This window comes from Metarhizium album, assembly GCF_000804445.1.
Source record: "Metarhizium album ARSEF 1941 chromosome Unknown scaffold_12, whole genome shotgun sequence".
NCBI lineage: Eukaryota > Fungi > Ascomycota > Sordariomycetes > Hypocreales > Clavicipitaceae > Metarhizium > Metarhizium album.
In genome coordinates this window covers 599,650-616,867 of record NW_024467586.1, presented here as the reverse complement: position 1 = coordinate 616,867, position 17,218 = coordinate 599,650, and the positions used below count along the sequence as shown (strand labels likewise).

Sequence of the window (17,218 nt, the reverse complement as noted above, 5' to 3'; positions counted from 1 at the left end):
AAGGCGCCTTGTTGGATGTGAAGAACCGGAGATATTGACCATGTCCATGGATGCAGACCCAGCAGCCATTGAGAGCTAGCATTCCTGCAATTCCGCAGTTGCCGCAGTTCCGCAGCTCTGCAGCTCTGCAGCTCTGCAGCTCTGCAAGCTTGTTGGACCATGTGCAATAATTCATCATGGCCCGTGTCGATTGTTGTTGACGCTTCCATGTCAAGCAAGGATGGCTGGCTGCAGATGGGGAAGCGCTCAAGTCGAGAGCTGAGTGGTTTTGGCCACGTTGCACGACATGCACCCCGCTGCCCACATGCACCTTGCTTCGTGGCTGCTTGCCATGTCGAAGCAATAGAGCAACATGGAAGGGCTGGCTACATGACCTAGTCGGCGACGCTTCTTGTCCCCCCCCCCCTTTTCTTTTTTTTCCCCTCGTTCCCCTGTTCTTTTCTCTGGTGCACGCTGCCGCTGCCTGGGGTGAGTGTCGCGGAGGAGGTTCGCGGACTAGCGGCATGCGGGGCCAACCGTGGTGATGGCCTGGCTGTTGGCGTACGGCACAGGGTACAGGGGCACGGGGGCACATGCACCCGCTACGTACACCCACCGCAGTGCTGGACCTCACCTGTGTAGCATCGCTGCGGCGTTTGCTGTGCACTCGAGTCCCTGCGCCCCGCCCCGCCACGCCTCGTCACCCTGATCCAATCAATTGGCGCCGGAGCTCGAGCAAAGTGTGCCAAGGCCCGGCCAGGAAAATGGAGCTGGTCATGTCAATCGACGTAAACAATGCGAGACAACCCACAACCAAACCAGCCAACCTCAACCAGTCGACCCAAGTCAAAGCTCCGAGCTGCAGAAATCACGCCTCGCTGCCAGCCAGCCTCGGGTGAGTTGATCTTCTTCTCCTTGCATCGTCGTTTGCCTCTGCTAATCGTCTACAGGGCAGGGATACCCCGTTGGGTGATTTTCTCTTTTATTCTCTTTCCACTGTTCCCTTCCGGCATTGCGAGCGGCTTGCATCTTCGTTTCTGGCCCCATCATCTGCATATCTCTTTTGGAGCCTGGCGTTTGTTTCTTTTCTTGGCCCTGATTTCTTCGGTGAGTGGCATTTGACCGCGACGAGCCCGTCAGATGTCTTGGAGCCTGATACTCCCGCCAACGCCCTCTTCTCCGGCCCTGGCAGTTGCTAATTTTGACAGCATTTCCCTCGTAAGGTCTCATGCTCAGAATTGACCGGCAATTTTTCCTCCGTCGACGCCTCGTCGTACCCGCAGACCGGCCGGCAATCGACCATCCTTGGATATTGAGTGAAGAACATGAGTGCGCCGCCTCCGCCCCCGCCGCATGGCGAGGTGCCCAGGTCGTCTGGCCTGCCGCCAGGCAAATATGACATATTTGTCATCCCGGAGCATTCTGCCGGCGCCGGTTTCCTGTATCTGCCGTCACTAAAGCCCAGCGTCAACAGCTTCTTCGCGGGCTTTGCCTCTGCCCTGATACTAGTGGCCTTGTTCCAAAGCATGGCGCCGGCGTTTCGTGCATGGTGGGAGACTTTCCAAGGCCTGGGCAACATGGGCATAACGCTCCTGATACTCGGCGTCGGTTTTGGTGCTTGGGCCTTGGGCCGTACGCAAAAGGACACGCCACGCTCCAACTACCATTATCAAAGTTCGTACAGCAGCGGAGGTGGAAGCGCATCGGGTACCGCACCTGGTGGTTTCGGCGCGTCAAGTCCAGGCGCATCTCCCAGTGGAGGAGCTCATGCCAGGGGACACGGAGGAGCACCGCCGCCGCCTCCGCCTCACAGCAGTCCGCCGCCGCCACCTCCTGGAGGCGAAGGACCATCACCGCAATCTCGAGCGCAGTCGCCGCCCCCCCCTCCAGAGCCAGAGACGCCGAAAGCATCATGGCAACGGCCGCTGTCCCGGTCCAGTCCGCCCCGGCCCAATCCGCCCCAGCCCAGCACGCCTCAGCCGCAGACACCAAGGGGGACTTGGGAAAAGGCCCGTGAGGAAACGAGGAAGAAGGAAGAAGAACGAAAAGTGAAGGAAGCAGAACAAAAGCGCCGAGAAGAGGCTGCAAACCGGCTTGCGGAACTCAGGGCAAAGGAAGCGAGGGAGAGACAAGAGCGGGAGAGGGAAAGAGAGCGAAAGGAAAAAGACGTCAAGGACAAGAAGCTCAAGGAGGAAGCCGAGCAGCGGCGCAAGGAGCTTGCCGAAAGACTCAGGAGAGAAAAGGAAGAAAAGGAAAAAGAGAAGGAGAGGCAACGTGAGAAGGAGAAGGAGGAGCAAAAGAAGAAGGAGGCTGCCGCCGCAGAGGGAGCCACGCGGGTAGGAAGCACGTATGCCTTGTCAGGGGGCGGAGAGAAGACGAGCATGTGGCCGAATGGCAGGCCACCCGTTCCGCCGTCGACGGCTTCAGCAAGACCACCGCCGACCAAAAACCCACCCAGTCCCGAAAAGAAGCCACCCGCCCCGACGGCAAGGACATGTGTCACGACGCCCGACGACGACGGGTACTCGTACCGGCCGTACGATCAACAAGACCGAAAGAGTCGGCGGCCGTCCATTTCCTCCTTTACCGGCTCCGACGCGTCATGGGCGCAGTCTCACACGACGGCGCGGACGTCGCCGCCGCCGTCGGTCCGCGGTCCGTATACCACCAAGGACCCTGACAAGATTGTCATCCAGGCCGTGTATCTCTTTATGAGCCAGTACTCCAAGACCCCAGCCAGTCAGCTCGTCTCTGGCGTGGGATCCGTCACGGACGGGCTCATCCTGCGAATAACGACCGAGGGTCTCTTCATCGACGACGACGTCCGCGGCGTTCCCCAACGTGAGTGGGACGTCAAGGCGTGGACGCTCAAACTTGTCGAGGTATGGTGTCCCCCGCACTGCTTGAACGGCTCTGCTCCCGCCACCCCCAGCACCCCGTCCGGACCCAAGAGCGCCCCCCATTTGCTTTACAAGATGGCAACGGCCCGGAGAAACGCAGAACGCGACAGCCAAAAGGTCTTCAATGGCGACGAAGCCGATGCCTACCTTGCCGAGATGCTGCGCGCCTGCAAGGGCTGCTGCCGTCTTGGTCTGTGCGAGCGGACACTGAAGAATACTAACGTTGCGTCCTCGACCGGTCAGACCGGGGCATGGAAGGCCAAGGGCTTACACGTCCTTCGCGCCTCGGTACGTGATCAAGAAGGCAAGAGATACGTGTTTGTCATGAACGAGACGGAAAGCTGGAAGCTCGCGTTTGGGCTGCAACGTCTGCGCGGCGGGACGCAGGTCCGGCACCTGGGCGTAGCCGGATTGACGCCGTCGGAAGCCAGGGGCACCCTGGAGATGCTGGGATGGTCAGGCTGACGCCGGAGCATGACGAACGATGCTTTGCACGCATGGTGATGGACCCCGAAACGTCGTGGGTCGGGGCGAAGATGCGCTCTCGATGATGGACCCGTCGCAGGGAAAGAGACGCCAGGCGGCCAGGCGAGACGGGCAGAGGACGGTATTTATGAGCTTTCCACTGCGCCGCCGAGGAGAGAGCGACCCGCATGCCGAGCAACATGTCAACGACGGGGCGTTGACGAGGCAAGGTGGCAATCCCACGAAGCTTTGGAATGGGCGGCGGGGCGACTCCAGAATGATTACGTATGAGGAAGTTGGATGGGGCGGCGCGCGCGCGCGCGTGTGTGTGACGGCAGAGACCGGAAACTACAGAACTCGACGCTGCGCAGGACTGGCATTGGATGACGGAGATTGGTTTTGATTTGTTTGTTGGAGTTGAAGCATTCCAGCCGCGGCCGCGCACGCCACCACGCAACGCAGCCAGGCTGTGGGAGTGGGAGTGAAATATTTTTGCAACAAGATACCTTTGTCAAGGCGTATGAGAAGACACACAGCCACCGTGTTCCAGACATGCCCCTACTTTTGTTCCTTTACTGATACACGGCAAATTTGCCTTGAAAAGCCAGTGCACGTGTGAAGTGTTTGCCAGCGCCGGGCAGTGGTGACGTAGACGGCCCTGCAGGCGCTGCCGTGGACGGCGGTCCATGTCTCGGTCTCGTGCAGGATATAAAGGGTGTAATAAAGGCCATCGATTGCAAGGTCCACCGTTGGTCCGGTGGTGTAAAGGCTAGCATTCTAGACTTTGATCAGGCGTTGGCCTGTTTGGGCGTTATCTGGCGATCCGGGTTCGAATCCCGGCCGGACCTGACGTGTGTCTTTTTGCCCCGCACGCCGCCCGTTACGGGTGTCTTTTTTTATTCTTCCGAATTACATAAATACATGGATTGTTTGTTACACTATTCTGCAGGGTGTCTGTCTGTCTTCTAGCAATCGCTCCTTTTCTCTCTTTTTCGCAGCGTGAAGAGGGTTTTCACGGGGAAATGTAGACCACGTAGGCAGGTGGTACGTCGGGGTTACTGCGGATAGAAGAGAGAGAGAGAGAGAGAGACAGAGAGAGATGGATGCACATGGTAAAGAGCGACGGGCTAAAAACTGACAATTACTATGTACTCTCTCTACCAATGACGACACAAGACAAAAGCCCGCCAGAGAACGCGCCCACCCAGCAAGCAAGGGCCGACCGAGAAAGGCTCCATCCAGTCCAGGACCAGAGGCGCAAGGACTGCCATCAAAGAAGCGGCCCGATAGGCCGGCCCAGCAGCGCCAGCAGGGCGTCCAGAACGGCCGTCGGGAAAACCTTGACAGCCTCAAGGTCAAACAGCGAGGAGACGACGTTGCTGGTGGAGCAGGCCGCGGGGGGCGGGCTGCCGCCGTCGACGATGTCGACCAGCCACGAGAGGGCCTTGGCCGCGCCCGTGACGAGCAGCGTGCCGTGCAGAGACACCCAGTCCCTCTCGTACTGGACCGGCGTCCCGCGGGCGCAGTAGAAGGCGACGAGGGCGTCGCTGTCGGCGACGGGGCTGATCTCGTCGTGGACCGGCTTGTAGACGTACAGCGGGATCCGGGGGGCCGCCTTGCCGAGCGAGACGCGGGCGAAGACGTCGAACAGGGGGCCCGACGTGAGCAGCCCCGGGTCCCGGAGCATGGCGACGACGTCCTGGAACGGGAACTCCTCGAGGTCGGCGACGAGGCACTGCTTCCTGACCTTTTCAAAGGCCGGCCTGTGCTGCGGCAGGACCTGCTCCTGCACGATGTCGCCGAACTGGGGGTACTCGGTGGCCAGGCCGAGGAAGCCCGAGGCCAGCAGGCCGGCGGCGTAGCTCTTGTTGAGGGCCTTGATGACGGCGGGGATGCTGGGCACGACGCCGCCCAGCGCGGCGCCGACGAGGTTGAGCTCGGGCGCGTACGAGGCGTGCAGCTCGGCCGCCCATCCGGTCGCGACGCTGCCGCCCGAGTACCCCCATAGGGCGACCTTGGCGTCCTTGTGGACGCCGGTGAGGGCGGTGGACTGCGTGACGGCCCGGATGCCGTCCAGCACGGCGTGCCCGGCGAGCACGTTGGCAAGGAAGGCCGAGTTGGGGCCCAGGTAGTCGGACATGACCACCACCCAGCCCCTGTCCAGCAGCGTCGCGATGAGGAACAGCTCGGCCTGGGTCATGAAGGTGCCCAAGACGACGCTGGACTTGGCGCCCAGCTGGAGGGCGTAGGACGGTGCGCAGTCCACGCACGCCGAGTCGACGATGGACTGGTACGACAGCACCTTGGCCATGTCCGCGTTGTGCGGCACCAGGACGGTCGTGACGGCCGCCGTTGAGCCGTTGAGGCTGTTGGTGGTCTTGTACATGATTTGGTGGGCGTCCTGGAGGTTGACCGGCCTGACCCCAAAGGCGGCAATGGGGGCCGGCGGCTTTCTGTGCTTCAGGATGGCGCCGTGCTCCATGGCGTCGATGTCCCGGGGCACTTGATACCATGCGTCTTGGCTCGGGGGCAGGGGGCCTGATCTCTCCGCCAGAGGCACCGCGCTGGCGCAGGCCAGGGAGGCGAGGAGCGCCAAACACCGGGCAACAAGCATCGTGGTGGTGCGATCTAGCGAGACGAGATCCTTTGGCCCGTGGAAGACGATGGATGACGCGGGGGGATCAAGACGGCACACGAAATCGCACGGAAGAGCACGAATTAAATAGTCAACACACGTCCTGCGTGAGACTGCCGCGGACGTTGTCTTCCAGCCACATGCCGTGACTTGCTTGGTTCAGCGAGCAAGCAAGCAAAAAGGACTGGATACCATTGCAGCCGTGCTCGTTCACCGGCTGCGTTGCAGCAGGCGAATAGGCTCGCAGCACGTAAACCTGGTTGTCTCCGAGGACTACTGATGCAGGCGGTTCGTCAAGCTTAGTTGCCGGATATATACGCACCGGCCTTTTGTGTCATGAGCGTGAGACCTGGGAAGTCATCCCGATTCCATACACCTCACTCGGGCAGTTTCGCGTCGGGTCACCGGGACAAGGGTTGCCCTCGTTCTCAAGGCCCCAAAAGACTTCAGGCAATGCCAACCCGACAGCTGGTCACTCGAGTCAGTTCCATTCGCCAACGCTGCAGTTGCCAAACCGTAAGGCCAGAAAGCTCCGGCGGCGGGATAGGAGCTCTACAGTCGCGGACTCGAACATGTGAAGTCGGCAACTGCTCCGGGGTCTGCGGCTGCTGCCGAGATGGGCCTGGCCCAGAAGAACACAGGTACGACGCGCAAAAGCGGCGGCCCTTGATAGAGCCATGCCAAACGGTAAATCTGCTCCGGGCTGGTCTAGTTCGACCTGGGCCGCCTCGGCTGGGAGCGCGCGAATTGGTTCGACGGAGTCGTTTGTCCCAGTCGTCGCGTGACCGGGGCCGACAGAGCATCTGCCGCCTTTTCGGTGGGCACCATGAATCTCTCGTCATCCGAAGACGGTCGGACGGATCGGAACAGAGAACAGACGGCAGATACAAGACGACGGCCAGGAAACAACCAGTGGGTGGCTTCTCCTTTACGTCCCACTTGGACGCATATCATGGCAGTCAGCCGCATGAACCATGTGCTCGGGATACACAATCGACGGCCCGCGTCGACGTACCCTGGCCTCGCGTCTCTTTCGGCGACCAGGAGGATTTACTCCCACGGAGACGGGAGTAGACGAGGGGGATCTTTCCACTTACTCGTCCAAGTCTGGTTGACTGGGCGTCGGCCGAATGAGAGGCGGCCGAGCGAATAGCACTGCGTGGAAGCTCCAAAGTGACCCTTGCCCGGGGACTGCACTCCGTACCGAGAGTAAATACAGCATGGGATGTACAGAAACGTGGACACGAAGCAGCGAGTAACAGGAAAAGAGTGCGTCAAGGTTGCAATGGTGAGGGCAAGAAGTAGAACTGAAACCGTATTACAGCCGAACCTGGAGACGCCATGGAAGACACCGTCGGCGGCGGCAAGAGTCAATAAGAGTTTGGACCAACTCTGAATCAAATCGCCGCCACCTTGCAAGGTGTCGCTGCTCAACAAGTCCACCACGGGACATCAGATTCCTCGTTGCCTTGGAGTCGGTGTACTAGATGATTGGAAGCCGGAGAGGATAGAGAGCCTGGACAGATAGAAATCCGGCTATGTTAGTCGAGGAGCACGATGCGCCTGGGCAGAGGACTTCTGTGCGCACCTTTCCGTCTCGATCCATCCATCGCAAAGTGAACCCCCCCGCGGGCTGCAGATGAGTCCGCGGAGGACACACCGAGGGGCCAGTCTATCAGGGGCACAAGGGCCTAGACAGGAAGTGAGAACCGAGCCACCGGCCGGTGGATGCTCCGGGACCCACGGCGGGGCGGCGAGCGGGGCGGAACCTCACCCGGTGGGCCGTCGGCACGCAGCCACGCTGCAGCCAAGGACGGATCCAGAAAACCGTCGGGACGTTCATACGGGAGTCGGATTGCTTCCCCGGAGTCCGTACCTCGGCCACGCCGTGCTGCGGTTCCCCCCCCCTCAGGCCTCGTCCGTCAGGAACAATCGGCTTCCTGCGAGGCCCGAAACCTCTGCCGCAGCCAAGCCTTGCACGCCTCCCGCGATGCCGTCCAACCCGCTCTTCGATACGACGCTGCGACGTGCTTGCAGCTTCCCCGCGTCCAATAATCGCTGAACCATGGCACCTGCCACGTACCAGCCAATAGTTTGCGTAGCATCCAAATTGTGTCTTCTCGAATGGACAACCAACATGCTCGTTTCGTTTCTTATTCTGTCTGGGAACCGCCTTCCGGTCACGGAAAAAAGGCCGTGGCCCGGAATCCCTCAGAGCTCTGCAGGAGGATCAGACACATCCTTGACCTTGACGAGCAACTTTCCCGTGTTACTGCCATTGTACAAACTCGCAAGAGTCTTGTCGACCACATCCAGCCCTCCTTCAACAATGCTCACTGCACTCGTGAGCTTGCCTTGCCCAACCCACTGGGCAATTTCCTGCCGAGCCTGCGGCCACAAGTCCATGTGATCCGTCACGATAAACCCCTGGATCTTGACGCGCATCGAAATGACGTTGAAGTAGTTTTTCAGGCTCGGCTGCTCGCGCTCCCGGTTGTACTGCGAGATCAAGCCGCATTGAACGAGGCGAGCCCCCTTTTTAGCCTGGCCGAGGGCCATGTCCAGAATCTCACCACCGACTAGTTTGGCCCTTGCTTAGCATTCCCATGTTTCTGCATCCGCACAGGCATCGACACTTACCGTTGTCGAAATACACATCGATAAAGTCCCCTGTAGCCTCCATGAACTTATCCTTGAAGTCAGGCGCCTTGTAATCGAGCGCCACGTCGAACCCGAGGACCTCGCGGACGTGGTTGCACTTTTCCTCGCCGCCGCAGATACCAATCACCCTGGCTCCTTTAATCTTGGCCATCTGTCCCGCCATGCTGCCCGTCGCACCAGCTGCGGCGGATACGACTACCGTCTCGCCCGGTTTCGGCTCCCCGATGACTGTCATTCCCACCCACGCCGTCATCCCCGTCAGGCCGTACGTGGACAAGAGCTCGTGAGTCTCGGCCACCTCGGGCAGAGTTGAAGCCGGCTCAAACAATCCCTCGCGCACAATGGCATACCGAGCCCAGCCGCTCGCGGCGACCACGACGTCGCCAATTTCGGCCTGCTTGCTCCTGGTCGCAAGAACGCGGGCTGCCGAAAAGCTGCGCATGGTTTCTCCAATTTGAACTGGAGGGAGATATGATCTCTTTTCTGAATGAGCACGAGGAGTGAGTGCCTCTGTCAGCACCGCGTCATCTTCCATTGCGAATCGCTTCCTTGTCCACAAGGGGACCGACCGCGTGCCGTTCTCGAGGGAGACGTACCGCTCAGCCATCCTCGCATCGCTGGCTCCAGCGAGATGAGCAGAACCTCGAAGAGAATCTGGCCATCCTCCAGGTCTTTTGGGCAGGGGGCGAGACCGGTTTCTTTGCGAAACGTCTCTCCCGGGATGATCTTGTCCGCAGGACGTGCGTTCAACACCACTCGTACGTTGTCCATGGTGAAGCCTTATATCGCAATTCCTTCTGCGTATAACTTCCTGAAGGGTTGGAGTGATTCGCAAAGGAATTGGAGGCTGGTGGATTTGGGAACATCGAGACGTGTGTGCGAGCGATTTTAACTTACATCCTCACCACCACCGCACCTCCCCCACTGCAGCAAACACCGCTTGGTCCCTTTGAGCACAGGCCAGCAAATATCGGGCAGCAATGCATCGAGTCCACTCGACTTTTGTTGCGAGAGACGTGGACATGTTTCGTCGTCAAGTCATTCGTTTTGCTGTGACTCGCGCCAGCCAATGAGTCCAAATGACATATGGCTCAAGTGAATGACTGCTGAAATGCCATGCGGACCACACCTCACATTTCTCGTCGTGACTCATTGTAAATCCTATATCTATTGCTATAGCGCCCATGACGTCACACAATGCACGTCAAAACGGACACATGATTTTGCTGCACCGACGTCGTGTGTGGTTCTTTTGTCCACTCATCTCCGGTTCCTCATCAAAAGTGCGGCCTGGAGGTCCTTCTAGTGCTCTGATGATGCTGCGAAAGTCTCTGCACATATCCTCGTCCAAGTATTATTTATTGTACGGTTTGTCGCTCCGCACAATGTATACTTGCCCTGTAAGAACTGTGCAGCCGACAGCCATGGTAATTGCAATGATTGGAAGATTGACGCGGGCGAATTCCAGTCCTTGAACGTGAATATGCTTGCGAGACAAAATATCTCTCCAGAGAAGTCCAGCGAGAGATGCGCTGAATGCAGTGCTAAACGCGCCGTAGTTTACTCCAATTGCCATGCTGTACACTGTGGCCCAAAATGTGCGATCGCTGATGTCGGTCTGGCTCTCAATATTGATCTTTTGCCATGTCTGAATGACTCGGGATAACAGTATGGTAGTGCCGATATTCGTCCCAGCAAACTACGCAACATCAGTGGCAGATCAACAAAGGATCCCGCGGAAACGTGGGGGGAAAAACCTACATTGCATAGCAACACAGACAGAAAACCCATGCCGCCAATGGCACCAACAGTTCCCGTCTTTTTCACCCATTGATCCCAACCGTACGCAAAGACGGGAATCCAGCCCTTGGTGACAAGTGCTTGAACAAGCACAAACATTGAGAATGCGAAAGGGACCAGAGCAAAAGGCAAATGCAGAATGACAGCTGTCGCTGTAGGGAATGTTTCCCGGCACCACCTAAACGCATCCTTCAAAAGGGACGTCAACGTTGCAGGGCCGATTTCTTTTTGAAATGGCAGATCGTTTGCGTCTCGTCCTCGTTCGTTACCTTGCCTGTTTGATGATGAGACGAGTAAGTTGGGGGTCCGGGATGCACATTTCGTGGGGTCGGATTCAGCGTTCTGGTACGCAGCTGTCTTTTCGTCATATGCGGTATGTTTCTTCGTAGCATCCTCAGCCAACGGGGTCGGCGACGAAGTAACAGATCCGGAGGAGGAACTGGCCGCAATTGCTATTTCATCCGCGTTTCGGGACACCAGGATCGCGGGAGGTGAGGGCAATGTCGGGTTTCGACCCCCCGCGTCCACCACATCTTGAGCTTCCGAAGGGTGCTCTTGCAGCTCATTTGCATGTGCGCCGTCAGTAGCCGAGTCTGTCTCCGAGGACCTTGGTTGGTCCCTCTCTCGCAGAGCTCGTTCGATTCGTGCATTCTCAACTTCCAGCTGGCCTCTGCGGGCGATTTGTCTAGTCTCTGCCCGATGAAACCAACCAAACCCAACGTCCCAGCAAAACATTACGAAGGCTGCTGGTAATGTCACCCAGAAAACAGGATGAGCTTCGTTGCCGGCGCTTACAGCATTGATGACCAGGACAGTGATAAGTGTAGCGGCCATAATAACAGCTCCGAATGCCGCACCGCCCTTGTCCAAGAATGGATTCATAATCTGCTCGAGGGATAAGAGCTTTGACTGTTCGTCATTGCAAAAACTATTTTCTCCCTCGTTCAGTTGACCACGTGCGTGCGGAATGTTGGGGTTGACGGGTTTCTTTTCTTTAACCTCTTGCGGTAGCTCGTGCATCGTGATGGAATGTGGAACTAAAGCTTCGCTTGCAAAAACGATATAGACAAGACAGGGGAAGAGAACAACAGCAGTCACCAACACAGGAACAATCACATTTGCTGTGTAGTTGATGAACCTGATCTCAAAGGCTCCCGCAAGGACTAGGTTTGTGGGGTTCGACGACACGAGAACGGCTGAAGCAATATTCGCAACAGAAAATTGTGTGTGAATCCAAGCCCGAGGGTGAACAATATTGCTAGAAACCTTTGTCATGTAGGCGAGAAAGGGAGTGCCGGAGAGAATGATGGGGTCATTGCCGATGAAGCTGCCGAGAAGAAAGAAGAAGGTGTAGAGGAAGAAGAAGAGTCGGTGGCCAAGTTTGCCTCCCCATTGCAAGATTTTGAAAGCAAGGAACCTAATTAAGCCCGATGCATCGATAGATATAGCAATGTATGCCAAGGTGATGAAGAAGGCCATGATATCAACGGGCGAGATATTGTCCGCCCCCAAGGTCCCGTCGTGCACCTCTTTGCGGCCAATGGCCAGAATAGCGAGCAGGAAAAGATCTGCCAGTAGCGGCGCGGTGACGAGATTCATGGGGAAATCGAACCGTAGGTATTGCTTAATGTGTCCCTCATCATTATCGTCATCTGCGTGATGGGGCAAAGTAGTGTTCCTTGGTGCTATGATCCTGACATGGCTCAAACCATCTAGTAGCGCGTTCCAAGCCCTTCTGGGTACAAAAATAGGGACGTGAAACGGGAAGAGCACATTAATATCTAGAAAGCGTCGAGTCAGATGGAGCAAAGGCGAGGTCTCGCGCAAAATGCACTTGCTTCACGCCATGTACATACTGGTCAGAATAAAGACGATGAGCGTCACAATGGATCGCCAGTTGCGGATCTGGTCCGTATCTAGTGATATGCCGTCATCCATGGCTTGCATGCGATGTAGGATAGAAGAACTGGGCGAAACAGAAATAGTAGCTTGGAATGAATCAAGGCGTCGGTGGGGAACATGCCAACTCCATGTGGAAAAAACCGGCGTAGTGACTTGCTAACCGCGCGCTCTCGAATCCCGCCCACCAGGGAAATCAGAGACGTCGTCTCTGTCGCTGCAAGGACGAACACTGCAGCGGAACGAGAAAAAAAAGCGAGAGTATAAAAGAGAGCACACGTCCTGTTTGAGGCTGGTCATTTAGTCGAATTTCCTTATAATGGCAAGAAATAGTGGCAACATTTGTGTTGCCGCGACTCGGCGACAACCTTCCACAAAACTCCAGAACTGGATATCCGTGACTGATGATGGTGTGCTCCTTGGAGACCTTCCATTGCTGGCAGCGTCGAATAATCCACAATCTTAAGAGTGTTTTGAGGACTGCGTTATCTGGAGCCTGGCCTTTTGGACTCAGAATCCCAGATTCCGGCAAGGGCCGATGGGGAAAATTACACCCCTGTACCGGCAATTGGCGCCCACTGACCTATTCAGACATGAAAAACGGTTAGTGGGAGGTTTGTATCTTTGGGCTACGAAGCTCCCATGGAGGTTGATTCCCACCAATACTTGCCATTGGTTCATTCTCGTACCTCACTTGACGGCTGGAAAAGTTTGCTTCTCCGATAATTAGAACTGTCAGTCCGGCACAGGCAAAGAAAGGCACTACTGCCACGCTTATGAAAAAGTCGGATGGTCTCATTAACTCTCTTCATCCTGCTCTTGGTGGCTCCATCGGTGTCTTGAGCGGCCTCGTCGAGGCAGAAATTGGCATCGAACCTAAAGGCGAATCTCGACCTGAGATTAATCTCCAAGATCTTGTCCATCGTGGATGTCCTCATTGAGGCTGCTGTTCACACGGAAAGTTCTCGGCACTTGCTGGGATTGGAATTCCATTACGCACTCCGGAGCAAATGATATGCTTAGCTCTATAAGACTCGACAGCTAGGCTTAACAATCCGGAATAAAGACAGAACTCATTAGCTCCCACGTTCAATTTCGAAATTATCACAGTATGAACAAAAGCTAGGCTCGAAAAAGCTTACCGGATGAAATAAGTCCTGCCCATAAAAAGATAATATTCCGGCCCGTGCCAAAGATAGGTCCTTGCCAATCTGACAGTGACGGGGGCTGCCAAAATGCCAATTGCGCAAAAATGGGAAGCACCATAGATGTCCATATCAACGGCAGCTGATGAAGTACAATCGAGTGTCAGCCGAAGACCTAGGCTGTTTATGATCAGAACGGCTAGTAGAGACCGTTTGGGACACAGACACACTTTCGCAGATCAAGAAGAGGCAGCTACGTACCATCTCGGTGAAATGCTGCCAGTATAATGCCATGAAGGGCAGCCACAGCGGGCGACAGCGAAGTTGCCGCATTACACGCATTCCGAACCCATTCTGACTTGCGTGTGACGACACATGCGGCTACGAGGACGTAGTATCTGTCAAGCAAGATTAAAATTCCAAGTGACTTCCAAGACGGGGAGTGGCAGTGCTTGACTTGCTTTCGTATGCAGAGGCCACTTACAAGATGCGAGAGCCTGGTCCATATTGGCCAGATACAGGCCAGGCAGACAACTTCTATTCCAGGCTGAGTTGGATTTGAATCGTTTCAGTTCTGGCAGAGGTGTTGCTCGGTTGTTCGGCACAGGCCTCGCTGGCAATCCGGCTCATGAGTTGGACGGAAGACACGGCAGGCATGGCTCTCACTCCTTAGCAGGCGAAGGCTGGGTCTAAAAATGAGACAGGGTCGGTCGGTATCCTGAAGGGATACGCGCCTGCACCAAGCCGAATGACTGCTGTTGTCAGCTCTGCCGTGAGGGGAGCCAGATGCCTCGAAGAAGACAGTTTGCGCGGCTTTGCCTGCCAACGCCAGCAATCGGCTAGCCACTTTGAATCCCTGTGCCATCATCTTACGGAGGACAAAATCAGTCTTCGGCTTGTTGGTCGAGGCTGACGGTGCCGATTCTGCTGTCATTTCTGACTGTAGGACTCGCAGGCCGCCTCAACCAACGAGGACTGCACTGCAAGTTGCAGCCAACGGCCGAAAGGTAGTCCACCGTTGGCCACGACGGTCCGAGGCAAAACGCCAGCGTGCACGATGATAAGTCACAACGATGTTGTCGATGCTTGGTCGGTTCCTTCTCAGTGACAAAAGTTGTTCAACCCAGGATGAAAGCGAACAAATATGCGCGAGCTTGACACGACTCTGTCTGGATGCCTAGTTCCTGATGGTGGCGGCGATTTGACCGATGCAAAAAGGGAAGGAAAGAACCACATCACTCGCCCTCGCCTTCCTTCCCGGATCAGGTCGCGACTCACGACATGCAGAGTCTGTTATTCTGCGTTTCACGGCGTCCCAACCTCGAGTGTTGGACAATAGTGACTATGGATTCAGGACGTAAAACTGTCACCACCAAGTCTGGCGTCTTGCTTGTTCAAAAGAGGTCCCACGTACCCGACACCAGGGATACGATCGCGGCGATCATACCCCTGCCAATCAATTCATAATCGCATCGAGTACAAGAGCCGAGCGACAACACTTGACATCGCAAAACCCACCTCAACCCCGCCTCCGATACACAATTTGTTTCCATCCAGCTTTGCAGAATACCTCTCACGACGTATTTTACTCCACCTCCATGCGAATCTCTGCGCTTCCCGTGTAGAGCAAACCCACGGGAGCGCCTTGCAGTTCCATCATATCTGAGGCACCGCATAGTCACCGCAAGCGAATATCTATGAGGAATATTAGCTTTGCGGGAGCAAAATCCACATTGTCAGGAACGGGCCGGCACCGTCGCAACTCGAGTGACCAGCTGACAAGCGGCATGCGGCATGCGGCATGCGGATGGCCGCCGCGGATAATTTAGCGACGGACGGTGCTAGAAACAGCCGCGCGGCCCCACAGACCAAGTGCCGGCTGTCCAGATCGTGTCATCTGATAAACCGCAGGCTTGAACTTTTGACCAGGCGAAGGACGTCCATTTTGATGTCGACTTGGCCGCCTTGACCGAGCATTCATTTACATGTGCCAGACGCCACAATTCTGATCAACTCTGCATCCCAGCACAGGCACAGAGCGTGCTCGAATACCTCGGCAGTTGGTGGACTGTCTGGCAATCCGCAAGATCAGAGCATCGCAGACGGACAGGCATCGCCGCTGCTTCCCCCCGACATGTCGAGCGCGGACGGCAAACACGAGGCCCTGCAGCCAATTCACCCCTCCATGGCGGGCAAACTGGACCCGGTGTTTGAAAAGCTGTACAACGAAAACGTCGCCAATACCCCCTCGAGGCCAATTGACCTCGGGGTGCTGCGGTCCAAGTACTCGGTGCTGCACAGCTACGGCACCGGTCCAGCCCCGGAGGTCGGTCGCATATACGAGCATCAAATTCCCCTCGACGACGGTTCCGGCGCCAGCATCGACGTTCGAGTCTACGAACCAGACACCAAAGGCCCGTGGCCCGTTCACATCGACTACCATGGCGGTGGCTGGGCCCTCGGAGACCTCGACACCGAGGCTCACATCTGCAGACACATCTGCAACAAGGCCAAGGTCGTCGTCGTCGACGTTGCCTATCGTCTTGTCCCAGAGCACCCCTTTCCTGTCGGCATCACCGACGGCCTTGCCGCCCTGAGGTACGTACACGCCCGTGGTGCCCGGGTTTTCAACATCATCCCCGACAGCATCTCGCTGGGGGGTGTCTCGGCAGGCGCTTTTATCGCCCTCGCCGTCGCGCACCTCGCGCGGGACACTAGGCCCGATAGCATTCCGCTGAAGCTTGTGGTTGCGGGAACGCCCGTGATTGACGATCTTTCACGATACGCATCGGCCGCCGAGTCCCCATTCCCCTCCATGCGGGAGAACGAGATGGCACCCACGCTCAACTGGGGCCGCTTGGCGTGGTTCGACAAGCTCAAGTGGTCGTCTCTTCCCACCGACCCGGAGGAGCACAAGGCCGCGCGGGAAAAGATTGGGTGGTTTGCCAATCTGCTGGACGCCCCCAACCTCAAGGGCCTGGCCAAGACGGTCATCTACACTGCCGGAGCCGATCCGTTGCGCGACGAAGGCGAGCGTTACGCACACATGCTGGCGGAGAATGGTGTCGAGGTCACTCTGAAGCGATTCCCCGGCGTGCCACACCCGTTTATGCACATGGACAAGGATCTATGGCAAGCCAGGCAGTTCATCGACAGGACGGCCAGAGAGATTCGATTGGCACTTCGTGACTGAGAGAAAGGGGCCTCGCGGCAACGGTACGGCATCGGGTCGGGGACGAAGGGAAACAGGCACACCCAATGGCGGCGCTGGCATTGTTTGAGACGAATGCACGAGTTTGCGCCAGCCACGGCCCATGAGTCCGTGACAAGTATCAGCGGCTCATGGCAAGCATTGGGTCACGGTGATGTTGTCCGTGGGCTGGCAGGGCCGCAGCTGCATTGGCACGGGCAGTAAAAACAACTCAACTTGACTCCAGATGTCTGCTACCGAAGAGAATCCGGTGGCGGACCAGAATGCAGTTGCAACGAGGAGCCTCCAGTTACTACCCCATAACTAACTACACGTCGATCGCAATAGAACGACTTGCTTACATGCGGCTTTCGGCGTGCTGTATCACCTGTGCACCGTGACATTGGCCTCATCCAAGCCGACTACCGTACGAGGACCCCCGCAAATGTTCACTGTTGATGTTGTACATGGTCAACGGGTCTGGTGCTACGTAACATGTGTACTTAAAGTTCAGTGTTACCAGTTGACCGACCTGACGGGGGTG

General features: G+C 56.9%; 5 protein-coding genes across 5 annotated transcripts; 2 read left to right on the top strand and 3 right to left on the bottom strand.

The window, feature by feature from the left end:
- Positions 1 to 1,304: 1,304 nt before the first annotated feature.
- Positions 1,305 to 3,344, top strand: MAM_05189 (uncharacterized protein; the record flags this gene model as incomplete). Its single annotated transcript, XM_040823987.1, has 1 exon — positions 1,305 to 3,344. One exon carries the CDS (start codon positions 1,305 to 1,307, stop codon positions 3,342 to 3,344), a length of 2,040 nt encoding a protein of 679 aa, XP_040678146.1.
- Positions 3,345 to 4,614: 1,270 nt separating this feature from the next.
- MAM_05188 (Lipase, secreted) lies at positions 4,615 to 5,958 on the bottom strand (the record flags this gene model as incomplete). The annotated part of the gene is made up of 1 exon (XM_040823986.1): positions 4,615 to 5,958. One exon carries the CDS (start codon positions 5,956 to 5,958, stop codon positions 4,615 to 4,617), a length of 1,344 nt encoding a protein of 447 aa, XP_040678145.1.
- Positions 5,959 to 8,190: 2,232 nt separating this feature from the next.
- On the bottom strand, positions 8,191 to 9,411 carry MAM_05187 (Alcohol dehydrogenase superfamily, zinc-type; the record flags this gene model as incomplete). The annotated part of the gene is made up of 3 exons (XM_040823985.1): positions 8,191 to 8,558; positions 8,620 to 9,150; positions 9,237 to 9,411. The coding sequence occupies 3 exons, from the start codon at positions 9,409 to 9,411 to the stop codon at positions 8,191 to 8,193; spliced, it is 1,074 nt and encodes a 357-aa protein (XP_040678144.1).
- A 583-nt stretch (positions 9,412 to 9,994) lies between these two features.
- On the bottom strand, positions 9,995 to 12,378 carry MAM_05186 (Arsenical pump membrane protein, ArsB; the record flags this gene model as incomplete). Its single annotated transcript, XM_040823984.1, has 3 exons — positions 9,995 to 10,339; positions 10,402 to 12,221; positions 12,297 to 12,378. 3 exons carry the CDS (start codon positions 12,376 to 12,378, stop codon positions 9,995 to 9,997), a joined length of 2,247 nt encoding a protein of 748 aa, XP_040678143.1.
- Positions 12,379 to 15,618: 3,240 nt separating this feature from the next.
- MAM_05185 (Alpha/beta hydrolase fold-3) lies at positions 15,619 to 16,677 on the top strand (the record flags this gene model as incomplete). The annotated part of the gene is made up of 1 exon (XM_040823983.1): positions 15,619 to 16,677. The coding sequence occupies one exon, from the start codon at positions 15,619 to 15,621 to the stop codon at positions 16,675 to 16,677; it is 1,059 nt and encodes a 352-aa protein (XP_040678142.1).
- Between the last annotated feature and the right edge of the window lie 541 nt (positions 16,678 to 17,218).